The sequence below is a fragment of the Brassica napus genome, chromosome C8 (genome assembly GCF_020379485.1).
Source record: "Brassica napus cultivar Da-Ae chromosome C8, Da-Ae, whole genome shotgun sequence".
NCBI lineage: Eukaryota > Viridiplantae > Streptophyta > Magnoliopsida > Brassicales > Brassicaceae > Brassica > Brassica napus.
Window position 1 is genome coordinate 11,904,405 of NC_063451.1, and position 20,976 is coordinate 11,925,380.

General features: G+C 32.7%; 2 protein-coding genes and 1 non-coding gene across 3 annotated transcripts; 1 reads left to right on the forward strand and 2 right to left on the reverse strand.

Annotated features, from left to right (window-relative positions):
* Positions 1-1,649: 1,649 nt before the first annotated feature.
* On the reverse strand, positions 1,650-2,699 carry LOC106369868. The gene has a single exon (XM_013809969.2). The coding sequence runs from the start codon at positions 2,697-2,699 to the stop codon at positions 1,650-1,652; it is 1,050 nt and encodes a 349-aa protein (XP_013665423.2).
* An 851-nt stretch (positions 2,700-3,550) lies between these two features.
* Positions 3,551-3,657, forward strand: LOC125592183. Its single transcript, XR_007328030.1, has one exon. It is a non-coding gene; the product is annotated as a small nucleolar RNA R71 (small nucleolar RNA).
* Positions 3,658-12,300: 8,643 nt separating this feature from the next.
* LOC106372080 (L-ascorbate oxidase homolog) lies at positions 12,301-18,963 on the reverse strand. The gene is made up of 8 exons (XM_013812208.3): positions 18,665-18,963; positions 18,325-18,434; positions 15,503-15,773; positions 13,933-14,032; positions 13,499-13,844; positions 13,039-13,404; positions 12,875-12,953; positions 12,301-12,768 (listed from the first exon to the last, which is right to left on the reverse strand). Exons 1-8 carry the CDS (start codon positions 18,806-18,808, stop codon positions 12,556-12,558), a joined length of 1,629 nt encoding a protein of 542 aa, XP_013667662.2. The 5' UTR covers positions 18,809-18,963; the 3' UTR covers positions 12,301-12,555.
* Positions 18,964-20,976: the final 2,013 nt, after the last annotated feature.

Here is a 20,976-nt window from a genome sequence, read left to right on the forward strand (position 1 = left end):
ATCGACAGGTCCTCAGAAGTGAGACATACATTCCCGATAAATGATTCCGTTTGGTAAACGTTTTCAGTTGGTAAGAAATCATCGATAGGGACATCGCTTTCTATTCTTATCCGGGAAAGATGATCAGCAACTCCGTTTTCTACTCCTCTTTTATCTTTTATCTCGATATCAAATTCTTGAAGTAGAAGGATCCATCGCAGGAGTCGTGGTTTTGCGTCTTTTTTTTGCATTAAGTATTTAATTGCAGCATGGTCAGTATGGACGATGACTCGCGAACCGACCAAGTATTGACGAAATTTTTCGAACGCATAAACCATGGCTAGCAGTTCTTTTTCTGTTATTGCGTAATTTCTTTGTGCTTCGTCGAGATTTCGACTGGCATAATAAACTGCATGTAGCTTTTTGTCTTTCCTTTGGCCCAGAATTGCTCCTACAGCGAAATCGCTCGCATCGCACATGATTTCGAAAGGAAGATTCCAGTCTGGTGCTTGTACGATGGGGGCAGTTATCAAGCCTTTCTTTATTTCCTCAAAAGACTTTACGCACTCTGTTGTGAAGTGAATTTAACTTCTTTATAGAGGAGGAAGGTGAGAGGTCTAGCGATTTTGCTAAAATCTTGTATGAACCTCCTGTATGTCCGGGAAAACTCCTCACATCTTTTATGTTTGTGGGAGCCGGCATGCCGGTCATTACCTCGATCTTTTCCCGATCTACTTCTATACCAGCAGCAGACACTTTTTGTCCTAGTACGATTCCATCGTTAACCATAAAGTGGCATTTTTCCCAATTTAAAACGAGATTCTTTTCTTCGCATCTTGCCAAAACTTTACATAGGTTATCGAGACAGTTTTTGAAACTGGATCCATATACTGAGAAATCGTCCATGAAGTCTTATATCATATCAGTAAAAATCGACATCATGCACCGTTGGAAGGTAGCAGGGGCATTACAAAGACTGAATGGCATTCTGCGGTATGCAAATGTTCCGTAAGGGCATGTAAAGGTTGTCTTTTCTTGATCGTCAGGATGTATAGGGATTTAGAAAAATCTAGAGTATCCGTCAAGAAAACAGTAGTATTGGTGATTTGCCAATCTTTCCAACATTTGATCAATGAAAGGTAAAGGGAAGTGATCTTTTCTGTAGCAGCGTTTAGCTTTCTATAATCAATACACATTCGATGTCCAGTGACGGTTCGCCTGGGAATGAGTTCGTCATTGTCATTCTTAACCACAGTGATTCCGCCCTTTTTTGGTACAACATGCACGGGGCTAACCCAATTGCTATCCGAAATCGGGTAAATGACTCCGGCATCCAAAAGTTTGATTATTTCCTTTTTAACAACTTCTTTCAATTTTGGGTTTAGTCGCCTTTGGTGTTCCACTGACGATTTCGAACCGTCTTCTAGGTGAATCCGGTGCATGCACAGATTTGGAGAAATGCCAGGAATGTCTTCGAGAGAGTACCCGAGGGCCTTCTGGTACTTGCGTAGTTTATTTAATAACAGCGCAAGTTCTCCGTTAGTGAGGTTGGCGTTCACGATTACTGGGTATAAATATTTATAGAGAAAGGCATATTTGAGTCCAACGGGCAGCTGTTTTAACTCAATCTTTGGTCCCTTTTTGGGATCCCATTCCTTCGAGGCGGATGGTTATCGATCGACAGCTTTTAATAAATATCGATCGACGTTGATTTCCAAAGCATCATCATCTATGTCATTGACGCTTGCAATTTCCATGCTTGCGTCCATTAATCGTGTGTATTCCTCAGCTCTGCTATCGACACTGAAAGTTTCCTCTTCACTAGTTGTGAGCACTTTCTCCAAAGGGTCGTCTGAGCATGAGTTTATGAAAGATTCTTCAGCAAATTCATAGATGTCGTCCACGTAGGAAGTCTGTTTATCGATCAAGGGTCGTCTCATCAGGTTGTCCATGTCGAAAGTCATCGGAAGGTTTCCAATGTTCAGACATATCCTACCCTCTTTGACATCGATTATTGCACCTGCAGTGGCTAGGAATGGTCTACCCAAAATAAGGGGATCCTTTGGTTCATTTTGGTATTTCAGTACTACAAAATCCGTTAGGACGTGACAGCCGTTAATCCTTATTGGCACATCGTCAAGCACTCCCTCGAGTAATCTAACGGATCTATCGGCCAGAACCAAAGTTATTTTGGTAGGTTTGAACTTGTCATATCCTACGGATATTGCGACAGAGTGTGGCATGAGGTTCACGCTGGAACCTAGGTCACAAAGGGATCGAGGAAAATTTATGTTCCATATATTGCAATCCAAAACAAAACTGCCCGGATCGGGTCTCTTGATCGGGATCTCGCCTTGGATAATTGCACTTACTTCCTCTGAAACCATCATGACGCTGCGCTCAGTGGCTGGAAAGCTGTTGGATACCATATCTTTTACATACTTTTTTATTGAAGGTGATACTTTTATCGCATCACTCAGTGGCGTTTCCAACGTGATCTTATCGAATGCTTTCTTGCAGATCACTTTGTCTATCTCTCGTTTAGTTTGTGTCTTGTTAGGAGGGAAAGGTGGTAGAGTCCTATACACTCTTTCTACTGCTGGTTCAGCAGGAGTCGGGAGTCGATCGACATTGTTTCCAGAGTGTCGATCGATATTCTCTGTGGTTTGTCGATCGACGTTTGTTCTTCCTTGTCGATCGATTTCGGCATCCTCTTCCATTTCTCCTTCTTCTTCCTCGAGGTCGATGGCCTCTTCCTCAGAGTTGGGCCGCTCTTTTTCTCGAGGTATTTCTGACTCAGTACTGGGATCATCGAGGATTATAGGGCGCGACCTACTTTCACCGGTTTCCTCAACTACTGCATGTTTCTCTATGTTGTTGATTTCTATTGCCCTCGAGATGAGGCATTTTCCGCTTCTCAATAATACGGCATTAACTCTTTTTTGATAGAGGTTGCGTTTTCCACCCAGGGAGACGTCATGTCTCTCTTTTGATAGAGGTTGCGTTTTCCGCGACCTGACTGTCCAATCTCTTAATGTGTTCACTTAAAGCGTCGAACTTCCTCGTCAGGTCACTGAAGATTAAGTCTATCTTTCAGTTCAGGTTAGTGGCCAAATTGCGATTTCCCGTGAAAGCTTGGTTTAGCCTAGATCTCGCTCTGCCTTGGCGTGATCCAACAGTAGCATCGTAATTTTGGGTAAAGCTATCAGGGTTAGGGTAATTATTTTTCAAGGTTTGGCTATCTAGGAAATCTATTTTCTGCTCTAGTTCAGATAGGGTGTCATCATCAATTTGGTAAATCCCAAATTGGTTCCGTCCCTCAAGAGCAGGATGAGGCGAGTCTGGATGTTCTTCAATTTCGAGTAAAGGTGACTCATCAACTGGGTCAGATTTCCTTCCTAACTCTACGTCCATCATTTCGTAGGATCTACCCGTAGCTATATTCTTGATCAAACGCTTCGCTTCTACAGGGTTCCTCGTACTGAAGTTCCCTTCACTGGCTGTGTCAAGCTTGATCTGGTAATGAAGGTTAATACCTCTGTAAAAGGTATTAATGAGTTGCGGCTCTGAATAGCCATGGTGGGGGCATTCAAGTTGGTAGCTCTTGAATCTCTCCCATGCGTTTCTGAATGATTCTCGTGGACCCTGAAGGAATGTGGAGATTTTCTTCCTTACATCCCAGTAGTGCGCCTCATCGAAGAACTGATTTATAAAATCACTTCTTATCTCCTTCCAACAGGTCAGAGTTCCTGTTGGTATTTGGTCTAGCCATTTTCTGGCGTCGCCTTCTAAGGAAAAAGGAAAGAGTTTACAAAGATTGTATTCATCATTCATCAATTCTTCTAGATACTCGATGTGATCGTGCGGTCGCTCTGAGACGGTCCCACGGAAAGGGTTTTGACGTACCATAATTAAGTATTCGGGACTGATCCCGAATTTCTTGGTATTATCTTTTGGTAGTCTAATTGCGGACCTATTGGAATAGGTCCTTCCAGGGTTTAGGTAGTCTTGTAAAGGCAATTTCCATTCATTATCTCTTTCTGAGATAGATTTAATTTGAACAGGGATTTTAGTCCCCTGTTATTTGCGTTGCTTAGATGACCTTTAGGTTTTCCTAGGACTACTCTTTCATTAGCATCATCGGTAAGAGAATACTTACCTGCTTCCGGCGGGGTGTTGTCGATCGATGTTTGATCTGCGTCGTTGACCGATATTCCCGTCGACTTGTCGATCGATATTGCTCTCGCTTTGTCGATCGATATTTCTATCGCTTCGTCGATCGATGTCCGGCCAAAATCCATGTTTTCCATCTTGCAGCTCTTGTGTCAGCAGGAAAAGAGAGAAAACTTTTAGCAAATTTAGTAACAAAATCTAGATTAAATTCTAAATGTAATGTAGTGGTAATAGAAAGAGTCCCCGGCAACGGCGCCAAATTTGATATCACTCAAATTACCCTAAGGAGTGAATTACTCTATCAAATAAGAGGTTCAGATGTAGTACTTAGGGATCGAATCCACCGAGACTCTAGGATTACACAATAGATTATGATCTTGAAATAAATATAGATTAAATGGTTTATAAGTTTTAAAAGCAGTAAATGGATTGGTGAGCAAGTTTATTGCTCGATTGATTTGTTTTGAGGTTGTTAACAGTTGGGTGAAGTAGCTAGATTCAGGTATAATCTCAGGTATGATAAATTATACTTAATTTGGGAAATTAGGAGGTTATTAATATTAATTGTTCTTGAATTCAAACTAAGGTATAATCTGTTTGATTATCTAATCTGGATCTCGGACCTCAACTCTCTTTATCTTGGTCGCGAGAAAGTGTCGATCGATAATTCTTTGTGGATATCGATCGATAATTCTTTGTGGATATCGATCGATACACCTTTCAAAATATAGATCGACAGGGCTATCGTTGTGTCGATCGATACTTTTTCCAGAAAGCTTTACGGACGGGTTTGATTTGTATTCTCTAACTCACTAGACCAACTCTCGTCTGTATCTAGTCAGTTAGATCATACTAGTTATTTTCAGGTATTGGGTCAATCAATGGCTTGATCCCAATTAATCCTAAGATCTAAGTTTAAAAGGTGATCAATCCTAAACTTAGCTTTAAGCATAACTAGATGATTGAACTATATTTCTAAACATCCTAACAATTGTTGTATCAGTATTACATTTATCAACCTATTTGAGAAACCTAAATCTAACAGTAAGGACTACTCAGACATATTCATGAAACAAATAGTTATGATGGTCTGAATAATACTTAGATAAATAATAGTAAAAGTAAACAGAAAGGAGTTCAAGATATTCTCTGTTTTGCAGTAGATGATCTATCTCTCCAACTAAGCTCTCCTCTTTCAATGGTGGCTTCTTGCCTCCTCCAAACTAGGTCTAAAGGTCTCTAGGCAAGTCTACTCTAAAATAATACAAAACCCTAATAAATAGCCTAACAGGCGGTTAGGGACTAGTGATGTAATTATTGAGACTTTTATGAAACTTGAAATCTTCTAATTTGTCATTAATTCTCGGATGGCTTCATAATCGATCGATACGAGGGACTCGACATCGATCGATATTTGGTGGTATCTGTTGGTCGATAGTGAGTTGTGACCGTCGACCATCTCTTGCTTCCAGCGAAGCTCCAAAGATCTCCAAAAAGCTCCAAATACATCATTTCCTTCCAGATAGTCCCTGAACCTGTAATTACTCTAAATAGACTCTATATAGTAATAATATATCTTAAATCATTCATAAACCATGGTTGAAAATGGGTAAAATTCATGGTCTATCATTGCATCAGTTCTTTTGCTTGCCAAGATCACATCAAAAAGACTCACCAAATGTAAAAGTTTTTCACACTTTTGGCCTGATCAGGGCATCCACAACTTCCTCGAAATCGTCATCTGCATATTCAACGCAATTGCATCCGTTTTCTCAGCTGATGCCTTCTGTGCTGCTTCCTTGTCAACCTTCTCTGCAGCAACTGCCATTACTTGAAATGTATACACATCTATAGCCACAACCACTATCTCCATGGTAAAAGGACAAGTCTACTTCTCTGCAAGAACATCTTTCGTCTCTGCATTATTTACAACTTAAGAACAAACTAACAACACATTACACTGTTTAATTGTCCAGAATTGCAACACAATATGGTATTTACCGTTTACCCCATTGTCTTCTTCGCCTCCTTATACAACCTGATACAACATGGATTACTCATTTGACAAGTATAACTAGTATATCTGGTACAACTCATATAGCTGAAATTACTCATGTGAAATGTACAACATGTATAACTTGTTCAACTACGTCATGGTAATTAAGAAAACTTCATCTAAATGAAAGGGAAAATAAATATTCAAATTGGTCTATTTCTATTAGGTATTTACTGTATTAATCTATAGATTGTATAAATTGAATCGTGAAGTACATGTAGTACAACCAACATAATTGGATTAGTTATCTTACATGCACAACTAATATAACATGTTGAATACGTATAACTGGTAGAACTAAAAGTAATGGTAACACTAGGTACAAATACTATTATTGCAGTAGTTACTCCAGTTGCACCAGTTGAGAATCTTCCCGAACAAAAATGTTCCAAGCACGATAAGCATCTCAAGCAGCTATAGTCCCGATCAGCTTAGACATCGAGTAGATGAAGAAGGACAACAAACTGGTGCAGATTCTTGAAATTTCCTTATTTTGTCATCTTTCGGCCATTTTTTTTGTCATACCTCGACCATTTTCATTCGGTCTTCTTTGACTTTGTCTGCTTCCTCAGCCTTACTCGGGGTTATTACAAGGGGGATTAGAACAACATGTCTCATTTGATTCACATAAGCATCTTCTACAACATCCTTGGCACGCTGAAAAATAAAACCAAAATTACAATCATGTTAGTTGTAAAGTGGTACTAGTTATACATGTTCTAGTTGAAATAGTTATACTAGTTATACACGTTTTAATTGTATCAGTAATTCTAGATATACATGTTCAAATTGTACTAGCTGTTCAAGTTATATGCGTTCTAGTTGTACTATTCATACTAGCTATACGTGTTTTAGATGTATTAGTAATATTTGTTCGAACTGTACTAGTTGTACTACTAATACTCAGTTTTCTTCCTTGTCATGAATTTGTATGCTGAAAATGAAATTCAATTTTTAATGAAAAATATCATTTGAGAATGATGATTGATTAATCGATTTGGGATGAGAGGATAAAAGTGAAAGTTCTGAAGGTAATTTATGAGTTTTGAAAATAAGTAAAAAAAAAAATAGATCTAGAGTATTTAGGTATTTTTTGGGCAGGTCAGTGGGCGGTCATCAATAAACATCTGGAATAATCTTTGGCTTTCATGGTCGGAGCAAGTTCGACCGTATAGGCCAGCTCCTAAAGCCTTCCAACACCTAAAAGTCTCGGACTTAATGCTCCAAATCCTCACATACTGGAACCCTGAGAAGCTAGGGCTCGTCATCCCTTTCCACAACCACCAAATCCTAAAGATAAGGCCTAGCATTTGTGGAGCCCTTGAAGAATTAGTATGGCTCAAGTCTTCTACGGGTGACTACTCCACGAGGTCAGGATATGGAGAAGCTGCAGAAGCCCCATTGAAGAAGGTGTGAACCCTTTGACAAACCTGGACTAGACAAACCTGGACTAGAATGCCAATATCTGGAATATCAAAACAGCAGAAAAAGTCAAGGTATTCCTATGGAACTCCCTACATGGTGCCCTTCGAGAAGGAAAACAGTTTGCTATTAGAAGCATACCAATATCTAACCTGTGCCTGAGATGTAATGAGATGGAATCCATATCCCATGTCCGTTTTAATTTTCCTTTTGCCAAGAAGGTCTGGAAAGGGGCATCTCTTGCGCCTGAACTGAACCCGGATCTCATCACAAGCACCAACTCGGGACTGGAAAAGGTCAGAGTGATCCGTCTCTACCACTATCAGGTATTGGACCTGGAACGCTCTTGTCGTGGATCATCTGGAACCTATGGATAGCGAGGAATCAACTCATCTTCCAGAAGAGAGAGGTCCCGCCAGAAGAAACAATTGCAAATGCTAGCACTGAAGCTCATGAATGGATTCTGATCCAAGAACCTTCAATAAAACCACCTCCACCACAACCTAGTAACAGCCTGGATCCTCTCTCTCGGGCGTCTCAGCTGTGTCTATTTACTGATGCCGCTTGGAACTCATCATCGAAAAGTGCAGGACTTGGATGGATCTTCGATGATGCAGGCTCTATCTCACCCTTCTCTGCGACCACAGGATCTATATCGTCCCCCCTTATGGCGGAAACCTTGGCAATGTGAAAAGCCATAATCTTTGTCCTTTCTCAGGAAATCGATTCCATCCTCATTCTGTCTGATTCCCAAGTTCTCAAATACTTGATCAACAATCACTCAAGAAATTTGGAAATTTGGAAATTTGGAAATTTGGAAATTTGGAAATTGTAGGAATCATGAATCAACGACATCTGTTATCTATCTTGTTTGTTTAAGGCTATTTCATTTAAGTTTATTCCGAGAGCAGCTAATGTTAAGGCTGACTCTGTTGCCAAACAAACTCTGAAATTTTTGTTTTTCGTCTGATTAATTAAGGAAAGGTTTGCACAAAAATAAAAGAGTATGTCTGATTAATTAATGAAAGGTTTGCACAAAAATCTCCTATTATTTGAGGAGCATTATTAACATTTAACCTTATCTCCATATGTGATTAACCAAAATGTCATTACTTATGTGTCATCATGAGAATCATTCTCACAACTTTTATTAAATAACTCTTTCTTGCCTAGATTAATCACATGTAATGCCATTATTTATTATTTGGATCTTTTCATGCAATATACAATATGATTCTTTATTTCATTATTAAAAACCAATTGATAGTTGTAAATATTATATGAATCGTGATTACATTACTAAAATTATGGTGTACGCTAACGGTTATTAATAATACTCTTAATAACTACGAAAGGTTGTCTTTCCCAAATGTGGTGTGGCATAATATTAGTGTATTTTTCGATGTGTATACTGCATTATTTTACAAATTTGTAGTATAGTATTAGTGGATTCTTCGATGTATATGTTGTATTATTTTATAGAAGTTAGCATACATTAAGTGTATTTGTCTTAGCTATTATATGATGGCTATATAACAAATTTCGATGGCTATTCATATTTTTATAATATATCGTTGATAATCATGTTTTTGAGTGATTGTAAAATACATTCAAAAACGAATTCCATATTAAATTGCTTGCAATCCCTTAACTTCTGCAGCAAGACTTTTTTATTATAAAATTAACATAAATGCTGACAGATATTAATTTGAAAATTTATATAATTCTTTCCGGTTAAGTTTAAAGTGAAATATCATGTTCTTTACGATTCATAAATGATACATGACATCTTTTAGGGACACGATTTATAATTATGTTCTTCTATAAACATTGGTACGTGACATTAATTTGATTAATTTGTTTTGTATTTTATGCAGTGTTTTTAAACCCGGACCGAACTGGCGGTCGGACCGGGTTGAACCATGAACCGAAAAAAATCCGGGTTGGGTTAATGCTAAAACCCAACTAAAATCGAACCAGTTAAAAATCTCTATCAAACCGTCAAAAACCCGGGAACCGACGACCCAATGAACCGGCCAAAACCCGGTTCGTATATAAGACAAAATTTTGTTAATGAAACAATTAATTTTTCTTCTTTTTAAAATAAAAATAGGATTTATCAAAGATTAATAAAGTATCATCTCTCCTCTTTTTATTTTGTCGTCTATACAACTCATAAATTACAAGATTCACAAAGTTTAATATTCACGTCAAGATATAGTTTTTGTCTACTTCTCTCTTTTTTAAAATTTTTATTTCATGATCACTTGTTTTGAAGACTAAATAATTGAAACATTTTCATTTCTGAAATTTTGTATTTCAAAATATAACTTTTACCTAATGTGTATATATATTTTTTTAAAGGTGATGAAGATCTGCGAATAAAGTTTAAATGTGCTTTTCATATTTATTTTAGATTTTAATTGTTATTTTTAAGTTATTCTACAAATTATGGTCATTTAAATATTTTATTTGATATGATCTATTTTTTAAAAAAAAATATGCATATTATTTATAAAATATCATTAAATTTAGTTTAATCGAAGTAAACCCGATCGAACCCAGTTCAGACCCGGTAGAACCACAATGACCCATGACCCAAAAAATTTACGGTTCGCTAGCCGATCCGGTTTTAAAAACACTGATTTTATGGGATATGTGACATTTATTTTGGGATTGAGCAATATAAACTTGATTATATTGTAAAATCAAAATATCGTATATAAAAAGATTAAACGCAATCTCGAGTGATTGTAAAACACAATCAAAAAGGAATGACATATTAAATTTATTTCAATTCTTTAACTTTTGCAACAAGATTTTTTATTACGAAATTAACATAAATGGTGATAGACATTAAATATGGAAATTTATATAATTCTTTACGGTTAAGGTTAAAGTCAAATACCATTTTTAATATGGACTTCTTTTATTTTGGCTCCTTGCATATAATACTTTCTATAATTGTAAGGAAATGTACGTACAATTAGGGATTTGCAACATTCCTTTGTGGCAATGGGATATTCATTTTTTTTCAAATCTCATGGGTCAAAACTTTATTAGTTGTGTGTATATATCATACTATCCTAATATCTATGGTATTACAACCTAAACGTTTCAAAACTATCAAAGAAAATGAGTGGTATGAATTTCATCTCTGACTTGAAGCCAAAGAAGTCTTTGTGGAAGATTATGGTGAAAGTCATAAAACTTTGGAAGCAGTATTCGGCTGCTGGTGGAGAGACCAGTGAAATTAATTGTTTTCTTATGCTGTATATTCTTAAATCTAAAAAAATATCAAATGTTACTTCTGGTAATCTATTATAGGGGTGTTCAATTTGGATGTCGGTTCGGTTTCTTCGTTTTTTCCGGTTTATCGGTATTTCAGTTTATAAAAAATAGCTACCATATTAAGATCATATCTATTTTGGTTTGGTTCGGTTTATATACAACCAGTTTCCGATTTATTTGGCTTTATACCAAAATACCATAAATATAATCTTTTATAACATTTTGTCTTTAATAACATTTTGTTTCAAAAAAAAAATATTTATCTTAATAATTTTGTAAATTTTACTTTATATAATTAGATATTGGCTTTAATAAAACACGAAGATACTTTCGTTTTTAAATAGACTATTTTTCTTTTACAATTTAAAATAATTAGTAAACATATTAAGTTGGTAACAATAATATTTTCTATAAAATAGAAAAATTAGCAATCCATAATATAATTAACAAAATATTAGTGTACATATATGTCAGCGTAAAAAATAAAATTAAGTTTTTTTTTTAATTTGATAAAGATGAAATATATCTTTTGACTTAAAGTAAAATATTAAATTAGTAAAATAAAAATTTTAAGTATGAAGATCATATCAATAAATAAATTATGTATATGTTACTAATTATATTATAGAATTTACATATAATTATACAACATATTTTCATTTTATTCGCTTTGATCAGTATAATCAGTTTATATGACAAACCATATCCATATAGCACGTTTTTTTTTTAAAATAACATCCATTTGGTATATTTGGTATTACCAAATTCAAAATATTTTTTCTATTCTGTTCGGTTTTACCGGATTGAACTCCTAAATCTAAACTATGTATAATATCTCACTATTGTTTTTACCTATTCAATATCTATTGATTAAAATTTATAATTTTTTTTAGTCTACTCACTCTCTGCACATGGCGCGGGTCATCACCTAGTAAAAGAGTATTTAGGGACTTAGAATTTAAGTGGATCTGTTCATGTTTCTAATTGTATGGGGGTCTAGATCTAATTTATATTGTTGTGTGTAAGTAATTAGTTAGATAGATGTAGGGTTAAATGTTTTTTTTAGTTTATCCATTTTAAAATGTGATTTAAGTAAAAAAATTATTAAAGGGTCCAAATAAGACTACTAGTCTGGAAGGCAATTTTAGAATGGAAGGCAATTTTAGAATGGAAGGCAATTTTAGAATGCGATCCTCATTTTTCTTCATATCTTCACTGTCTTCGTTTACGTTGCTCTCAACCCACATTTGGCATTATTTACTTAAATAGGTATTTTATAAATAACGGGTGTTGAATTTTCTGCTGAAGTTACTCAAGAAAGAATATACGATCATACGAATGAGAGATGCATGTTGTGATCCGACTCGAGGAAAATGACATAACCCAAGAGAAATATCCAGATATATAATAAGAACATCAATAACAAATACATCATCATAAAAATGAGAATTTGGAAGCACAAACAATTGAGACCTTGTTTAAGCAGAAAAAAAAATTGAGACCTCGAGCTGAGATCATTTCAAACTATATTATTACTACATCCTCTCTCATTATAATATTGCAAGTCTTAGCAAGAATAACACATAACTTAAACCTGTATCGATACGATTTTCACGTAAGGTCGTACTTCTTTCTTACAAGGGCCTAGTATGTCGTCCTTTTGCCCGGCCACACAGACGCGAGTTCTTTGGGATAGGGTACTCATCTCTCAAGGACGTCGATGTTGTAAAGACGCGCAAGTAGAGCTGTTGTCCCAAATACTGCCTTGCCCAAAACTCGGACCTTAGGTTCCACATTCCCACGTTGTCCAAAGCAATGTAAATGGCTGTCCATGATTTTGGATACACCTGAATCCCAAATATATATGTCATGTTCTTAATTAGATTAACAAGAAAAGAAAATAATGTGTTAGATTGAGGAAGAAGAGGCAAGAAGAATGGGAAACTGCCTCACTTGGACAGTTGAACGGGAAACTGCATCACGTAAATTGTACCCATTTCTGCTCCCTGTGTTCCACTGTCCACCATCCATCCTGTATGTTATCGGATCAGAACACATTTAGACAATGTCAAAAGAAAAAGAAACTACCAAATAAAAAGGTGTGAAGATAAATGTACCCAACAACCCAGAAGGAGTAACCATTGAGATGATAACTTTGAACGATATTCTCTTTGTTCTCGAATACAATCTCGATAAACGTTCGATAATCGACTTGCAAAACAGAGGTGTCAAGGTATAAACCTCCCCCTGTGGATTTGTCCGAGATGCTATTGATCTTATAAACCCCGCTTATCTTGAAGAAGTCGGCAAGTTTTAGAGGTGTATCCGCAGGCACAAATGACACACTATTGATACCGTATCTCTGCTTCCCATTTATCTGCCCCGCTGAGCTACCAAACACAATAGTCCTAATGAGCGGTATTAGGCCATAATGATATGATCCTTGTGGGTTTGGTCTTGGTCCACTGGCTGTCAAGTTGGTTCTACGAAAAAAACAAAACCATTAGATCTTTACAATTCAATATATGGAGGGAGCTTAAAACACTTAGTTGCCTATGCAAGAGCCAAGAAGAGTACCTGATGGCACGTGCTTGGTTTAAGGACCAATCAATTTGAATGGTGGGACCACCGGGCATTGGACCAGAAGCTGAAGTTGACGAACCACTGTATCGGAGAATGCCGGTGGTTGTTATGATCTTATCGGTGAACCGAGAGGAAGCAACCACGTAGTAGTCACGAGGAGATTGGTCAGCAGTAATGAGAATAGAGTAAGACTGGCCAACATGAACGTCAAGTGACGAAAACATGGTTTGCATTGTGTGTGTCCCTTCGACTTCCACAAGCTTCATCCTGTGGTTTTGGATTCTGAAGTTAAGAGAATTTTGTAATCCAACGTTTGATATCCTCAACCTGTATGTTTTTCCTACATTGCATAAACGTGATTTTGAAACATTATTAATAAACGTGTTGAACGAGTGAAATTTAGGAAATCGAGATCAAATGCCACACACCTTGCTCAACGTTTAATGTAGCACCGTTGCTTCGGCCATTGATAAGAATACCATCAGGCGATGGTAACTTCCTTCCTCTGTCAAGACGCGCCTTTAAATCCTGAGCAGTATACAAAATATTAAGAGAATTTTATTATTTGTATAAGCACTTGATCATTTAAAATATAACATATGTTATAATAGATTAGGTCATCAAAATATATCATTATAGATTATGAAATGGATACGCATGTGATAATTATATAACCTATAAAATAAAAGTTGAGAAAATGTGTAAATTCATGCTATTAAATGCTTGTATCTATATATATATAATAATTTTTGCGAAAAATTATTTCGCAATCATGCTTTCACGTTAAAAGTTAGAATGATTAATGTAAAAAGTTAAAAATAAAAAGATGCATAAACACTAAGTAAATTTAAAAAAAAAAACAAATTCTGTAATTTTTAATAATAAATATTTATAACACGATTTTGTCCGCATGTGCGAATAACTCCTAGTACAAATTAAATTCGGATTTAGTTATTTATGATAATTTGTGTATAAATTACTCCCTCTGTACCATTTTAAGTGGTGTTTAAGCATTTTTATTTTGTTTCATAATAAGTGATGTTCTCACATTTCTAGATAAAATTTAATGTCAATTGAAATTTTCGACCAATTACAAAATACTCCATATTTTTCTTATTGGTTAGACTGATTTTATTTAATGCAATTTTATGTAACCAAGATAAATTGCATAGAAATTTGTATTTTTTTAATCTTTGTGTAAAAACCTCAAACACCACTTAAAATGGTACAGAGGAAGTATTATTACTATTTTTATTAGGGAAAATCTTCTAAATAACCTATTTTAGCTTTTGTTCATTAATGGGTAAAAAATAATTATATTTTGATTTATAATTTTAATTACTTATTTATTAAATATAGAAAATAATTAAGTTTTAAAATTTTGAAAATAATTGTTTTCTTGAAATTTTTGCTTTTAACAAAATACGTTTAGAATTTCCAAAATATTTTAGAAAATGATTTTTCTTTAGTTAAGAAATTAGAAAAACTTTCTTCAATATATATATGAAATTTTCCATAATTTGTAAAAAGAAAATTGATTTGAATTTAGGAATGCTTTCATAAAATAGAAAGTTTATTTAAATATTTATAGGAAATGATGTAATTATCATTTATCTTTCTTATAAAGGATAAATTAGTAGCTTTGATTATATTGTGAACTAGTTTGGAAATAAAAAAAATGTTTTGGAGCTATTTGAAGTCACTTATTATTATTTTTAATTTTATATAGGTTTTATATATATATTTTTTATTTTAAAGTTTATATTTTACAAAAATGAATTTTATAAGTACTTTAAGTTAATTTTATTATCACCATATTTGACTTTTTTGTTCAGAACACATTTTTTTTTTAAATAACTAATGTTAAAGTTAGTAATTACTATTATGTCAAGTTCATGTTAAACAAGTAAAACACATTCAAATTTTATAAAATCAGATCAGGTTCATATTATTGTTGGCGAAAGAATTTTGTTTTTTTTGTTTTTTACCAAAACTCACCGTGTGATTAGTTTTGTACCAATCTCCGATGAGGACAGTGTAATCTCCTGCGGGGTCAGCAAATGGAACTGGAATTCCAGGACGACTAAGGATTCTGATGCCTCCGAACCCACCAGCTGCCTTATGAAATGCAAGGGATGGGAAGTAGTAGAAGCTTCCAATTTGGTCTTTCACTTGCAAAATATATGTGTAGTTGGTCCTTGGTGGAATTGGACAAGTCGTTCCATACATTCCATCAACATAAGAGTTTCTCCTATTTTGTACTCCATTCCTGTTTTATCCATTTTTAACAGTTAAATAGCAACGAATACACATAAGAGCATATGTAGCAAATAACCAAAATTTTAGAATGTCGTTTTAATTTTTTTTTTCTTTGCAAAACAACATCTACAATATATGTAGTAAATATTGTATCTACTAATACTATCATGTTAATTTATTTGTAGATACAATATTTTATATAACATTACAATTTTACATAACATATGGTTTTCAATTTAAATTCTATAAATGATTTTGGCTTAGAGCATCTCCAACTTACCCTTATATTTACTCTATCTCATCTCTATTTCTTCCCCTAAAATAGAAAATTGCTATTTTTCCTCTATATTTAGGGGAAAAAATAGCATTCCTCCATAATAGAGACATATTTTTTATTTACGCAATAGATCTTTAATTTTTTTTTGTGATTATAACTAAAAATACATGGTTATTTAGAAATATATTATTTCTACATATAAAACCCAATTATTTTTTTGTTTACATAATAATCTTAATTATTACAGTTATATATAAAATAAATAAATATTATTATTATTTTATTTGAAAGTCAATTTTTTAAAACAAATAATATTTAAATTTTATATTTAAAACTAAAATAATTAATTATAGTTTAATTATTAAAAAGTCTACATAAATTTCACATATTGATAACATATTTAAGTTGAACTTAAATATTAATTAATAAAACATAATAAAACAACTTAATATTCTGGTAAATTACTTCTGGATCTACAAAGATCGTTAGAATATTGTTCAAACGAAATGGATGGATATGGAACTTGTTGATTTTATTGCTGGTTGCTTCAAAAACCGATTCTAAGAGTTTTTAAGTCGATTCAAAAATATTAAAGATAAAAAAATCTCATTTCTCATTTTATAATGTATTAATTGATTATTTATAAGAAAAGTATTTGTTTCATTATTTTTGTTTAATATTTTTTGTAATAAAATGTTTAAATTAAATAATATTTTATTTTTATGAAAGATTTCCAAAAGATATAATGAATAGGTTAATTATCTACATTTAAAAGTTAAAGAGTGTTAATTGTAAACTAAAAATAATCTTTTAAAAATATTTTTTTTTAAATAAAAGAATACATTAGAGATAACTCATCTCTATCGTAGAGTTCTTCGGTCGTAAATAAAAGAAAAAGGAATGCTTTGATCTTAGTAAAGTTTGTACATAATTACCAACACTATAATTCGTTTAATCTTTACCGATATAACTTCAAAAAGAAAAAAAAAATGATGTCACGAAGATAGGCTAATTAGTGGAAATGGGTAGGGCCCTTCTTAAAGACAACGTAACTTCAACGACATTCTAAAGCAGCCGACAAGTTTCACCGAAAGGGCATGTTCGGGTGTTAAACAGCTAATGAATTAGGGAGACAGGTGGCAAAATGTGGAAGATAATATTATTCTGTTACTATATTTCAACCAAACTAATATTTATGTTAAATTTAAATATTTTGATATATATTCTTCAAATATATATGCTATATATATATTATTTTTACTTTTAGATATCCATGAAATTTTCGAAATTGGCGAAAAAAATAAAGGCTGACTTTGAAATTGTGCTTTTCATAGAATTTTTAGAATAAATATATGTGGAAAAGCGTGCTATTACGATAGGAAAGCATGCGAGTGCGATAAATGTAGACATGGGTTTAAATGGAAACGGTCCATCCATAATGGCATCAATCTGTAAGATAACGAAAAATCTATTACGGGTATTAATCAAAGATAACTGCCATTAATGAGAGGGAATTTTGTTTTGTTTTTGTCTTGTCAAAAAATGTGATAAATGTAGTCATAGAATAGAATGTGATTGGATAACATTTTTAGAGTTATTTTTACTCTAATTTTTAATTTACTTCAAATTCCACTAAAAACATACTAATTAAGTGAAACTAATGTTTTATTTTTAGTTTATTTACTATCTAATGAGAAAAACACTTACTTAATTTTATTCAGTAATTTACTAGAATAATAACATTTACACTAACGTTTTTTTTCCTTTTTCTGTTAATTTTTATTTTTTCTCTTATTTCCATTTTTTCTTTATCCTAATTCTATCGAATCACATTCATAGTATGATTTTTCCTGATAACAAAATTATGATGTACTGTAAAATAGTAGTTTGTATTTGTGTTAAAATATAAGTAGTTTTCACATTGAATCAATGCAACTTTGTAATTTTTTTCAAAAGTAACAATTTTTTTAATGTTAGTACTTTAACTAAAACTACTTATCGAAACAGAGTGAGAGGGGGTAAAGTCTAACAAATCGCGACTACCAGTTTATTTACGTTGTTGAAAAACTCGAATTTTTAGATGACAAAAAGATGAAGTGGCTACTCAAAAAAAATGAAGAAAACGTGGAGCAAAACTGCTCTCACGGATTATTACTGTATCGTAAATTCCATGTATAATCTGTTGTTCAATATAGTACATGTATAACCTACAACTTTCTTTTTCCTTTTCTGGATGTGAAGAGTATAAGGTTGTAATTCGGAAAAAATGAAGTGTGGTCGTTACCAGGATATTAAGAAAGGCTCGTCTAAGCTGTTGTGTACGTTAATGATGAGATTGTCGTTTGTCACACTGTGAATGTCGGGTCCCGGAAATTGTCCATTAATCAATATTCCCTATTTTCATAAAATTAAAAAAAAAAATTAGTATTCTTGACTGATTCAGTTCACTAGATCTAACCTTCAGGGTAACAAAAAAAAGTTACTTTTCGTCAACCAACCAATAAAACGATCCACGGAGCCATAACGTTGTTTTACACAAGAAATAGTAGGAAAATACTCTTTTAAAAAATAAAGTAATATTGTACTCTGCTCGTTTTAACAGAAGAGCTAATGATGTAGAAGACCTGTTGACGAACACCGAGAGGATAAATGTCACCGTATGTTACATTCCAGTCGAAGAATCGGTAAGGACTCTCGGCAGTGACCAAGGCGAAGAATGAGAAGCAGAGCAATAGGACGGTGCCTCCGGATCTGCCCACTGCCATCATTTTTGAATGAGAGAGAGTTGAATGACGGCGTTTCTAATGGTGGAGAGAGAGAGAGTGAGAGAGAGTGAGAGAGAGAGAGAGAGAGAGTAGACACAAACTGAGTTATGTAAATTTAAGTGCGTCGGGAGGGTGGGAGCGAGAGGGGTTCCTAACTAAACTGGACAAAATGAATAAAAGCCAAGAAATTTTGCATTTACTGCGTTGACTTACAGATTTAAAATAATCAAATTCCTTCTTTTTTTTTATCGACGAGTCGAATTCCTTTATATCAAGTAAACAAGACGATAACTCGTGCATAGTAATTTTAAAAAAATATATATTATGCTAAAATATTATAAACAATATACATTTTATTATCAATAACCGTTTTTACATTTGATTAGAGGTGGATATTCCAGTACCATTTTGTTCAATTCAGATCTTTGAAGGTTTAGTTCGGTTTGTATTTTTGGGGGTTTGGTTCGGGTTTAAATTCGAATAACCTATTTAATTTTTTTCAAAAACTAAAGTTCATATATACTTTAAATTTTTCAAAATCTAAAAATAAAAATTAAATATAACATATAAATTTGAATAATGTATTCAAAATACTTAAACTTAACATAAAAATTGGTTTATCTTAAATATTTGGATAGGAAATCAATAGATATTGTAAGTATTTTAGGTATTATAAGTATCGTTTAGTTATTTTAAACATTCACTTATCACTATTTGTATATATTTCCAAGTATTTTGAACAACTTAAAAATGTTTTATATATTGTGAATATTCTTTTAGATATTAAATTTAAAAATAATTAATATATTTAAGTATATAAATCTTGTTCAGATGTATTCGGATACCTAAAAATATTATGGTTTGGATCGGGTTCGGTTCCGGTTCTCTAGATACCAAAATTTTGAACTCATTCGGATATCTAACCAATTTTGATTAAAGTTTAGTACTATTCTTTGGATCAGCCTTGGTTCGGTTTTTATGGATTCAGATTTTTTGCACAACCCTATATTTTTATTATGACAAAATTTTAAACGAAAATGATGATGGTTCATACTGATTTTGGGTATGCAACCATTTTTAAGCTAAAACACATTTTACTATGTATGTTGCCCATTTAGTTAATCACTAAAAATTGTTCTAGACCAGTTTAATAAAATGATGATGGTTCATATCGGTTTTAGGCAAATTTCAAAATTAAAATATTAAAGTCTCAATATTCTTTCAAGGCAAATTTCAAAATTAACATATTTATGTATTTTGAAATGGTACATAGTTTAATTTAAACGATATTAAAATATATATATATATATATATATTATTTAATATGAATATTTATTAAATAAAAATTCATATTAATATGATTTTATGATCATTTGTATCTTGTTATAACAAAAACAATTAAGCCATTGATCACAAATTTTCAAAGGGATATTTAACATTTTTGTAATTTAAAACCGTTTTAAAAATTTTAAAATATAACATATAAGAAAAAATCTGATTTTTTATTATATGATTAATGTGATTGTTTAATTTCTTTTAGCAATATAAAATTAAATAAAAATGAGGAAGTATGCAAAAATTATTATCAAATCTTTATTTGTCATAATCATTAATTATCATATATATGTTAATCATATTAGGTAATTCTGTAACTTTTACTTAAGAAAATAATACATGTTTTTTATATTTTGGGTTAATAATAGTTTTCAAGTAATTGTATTTTGGGCCAACATTTTTTTTTCAATTGATTTGTAAACTGCCACACATAAGCTAAATTGTCATCATAATTAAATGACAACTAAGCAGTATCTCTTTTTAATTAGTACAAATTTAAAGTTATAATTTTCTAAATAATTCTAAATTAATATATATGGGATAAACAAACTAATCCTTTTTTGGTCAAAAAACGAACTAATCCAAGTATAATTAATATATATGTAAAACTGCATCGATATGTTTACAACGATTCTTTTAAATGTTCAGACTTCAGAATTTTTTTATCTCAAGCACTGTTAATGATTATTCCTTTTTAACAACTTAACTTTATTAATTAGATTGTAAGCAAATTATATAAATATATACAAAATAATAAAAACACAACAAACAATATATATAAAATGATACAAAAAACCTAGCTTAATCATAAACTTTTATCTCTTTGTGGATTTGAT

Bases quoted from the DNA above. Each gene is read 5' to 3' on its own strand.
- LOC106369868 (XM_013809969.2), bottom strand. From the start codon at position 2,699: ATGGAAGAGGATGCCGAAATCGATCGACAAGGAAGAACAAACGTCGAT.
- LOC106372080 (XM_013812208.3), bottom strand. From the start codon at position 18,808: ATGATGGCAGTGGGCAGATCCGGAGGCACCGTCCTATTGCTCTGCTTC. The intron at 18,435-18,664 runs GTCTTCTACATC...TTATGAAAATAG, and splicing joins CTCTCGGTGTTCGTCAACAG to GGAATATTGATTAATGGACA. The intron at 12,954-13,038 runs GTACATTTATCT...GATAACATACAG, and splicing joins TACTCCTTCTGGGTTGTTGG to GATGGATGGTGGACAGTGGA.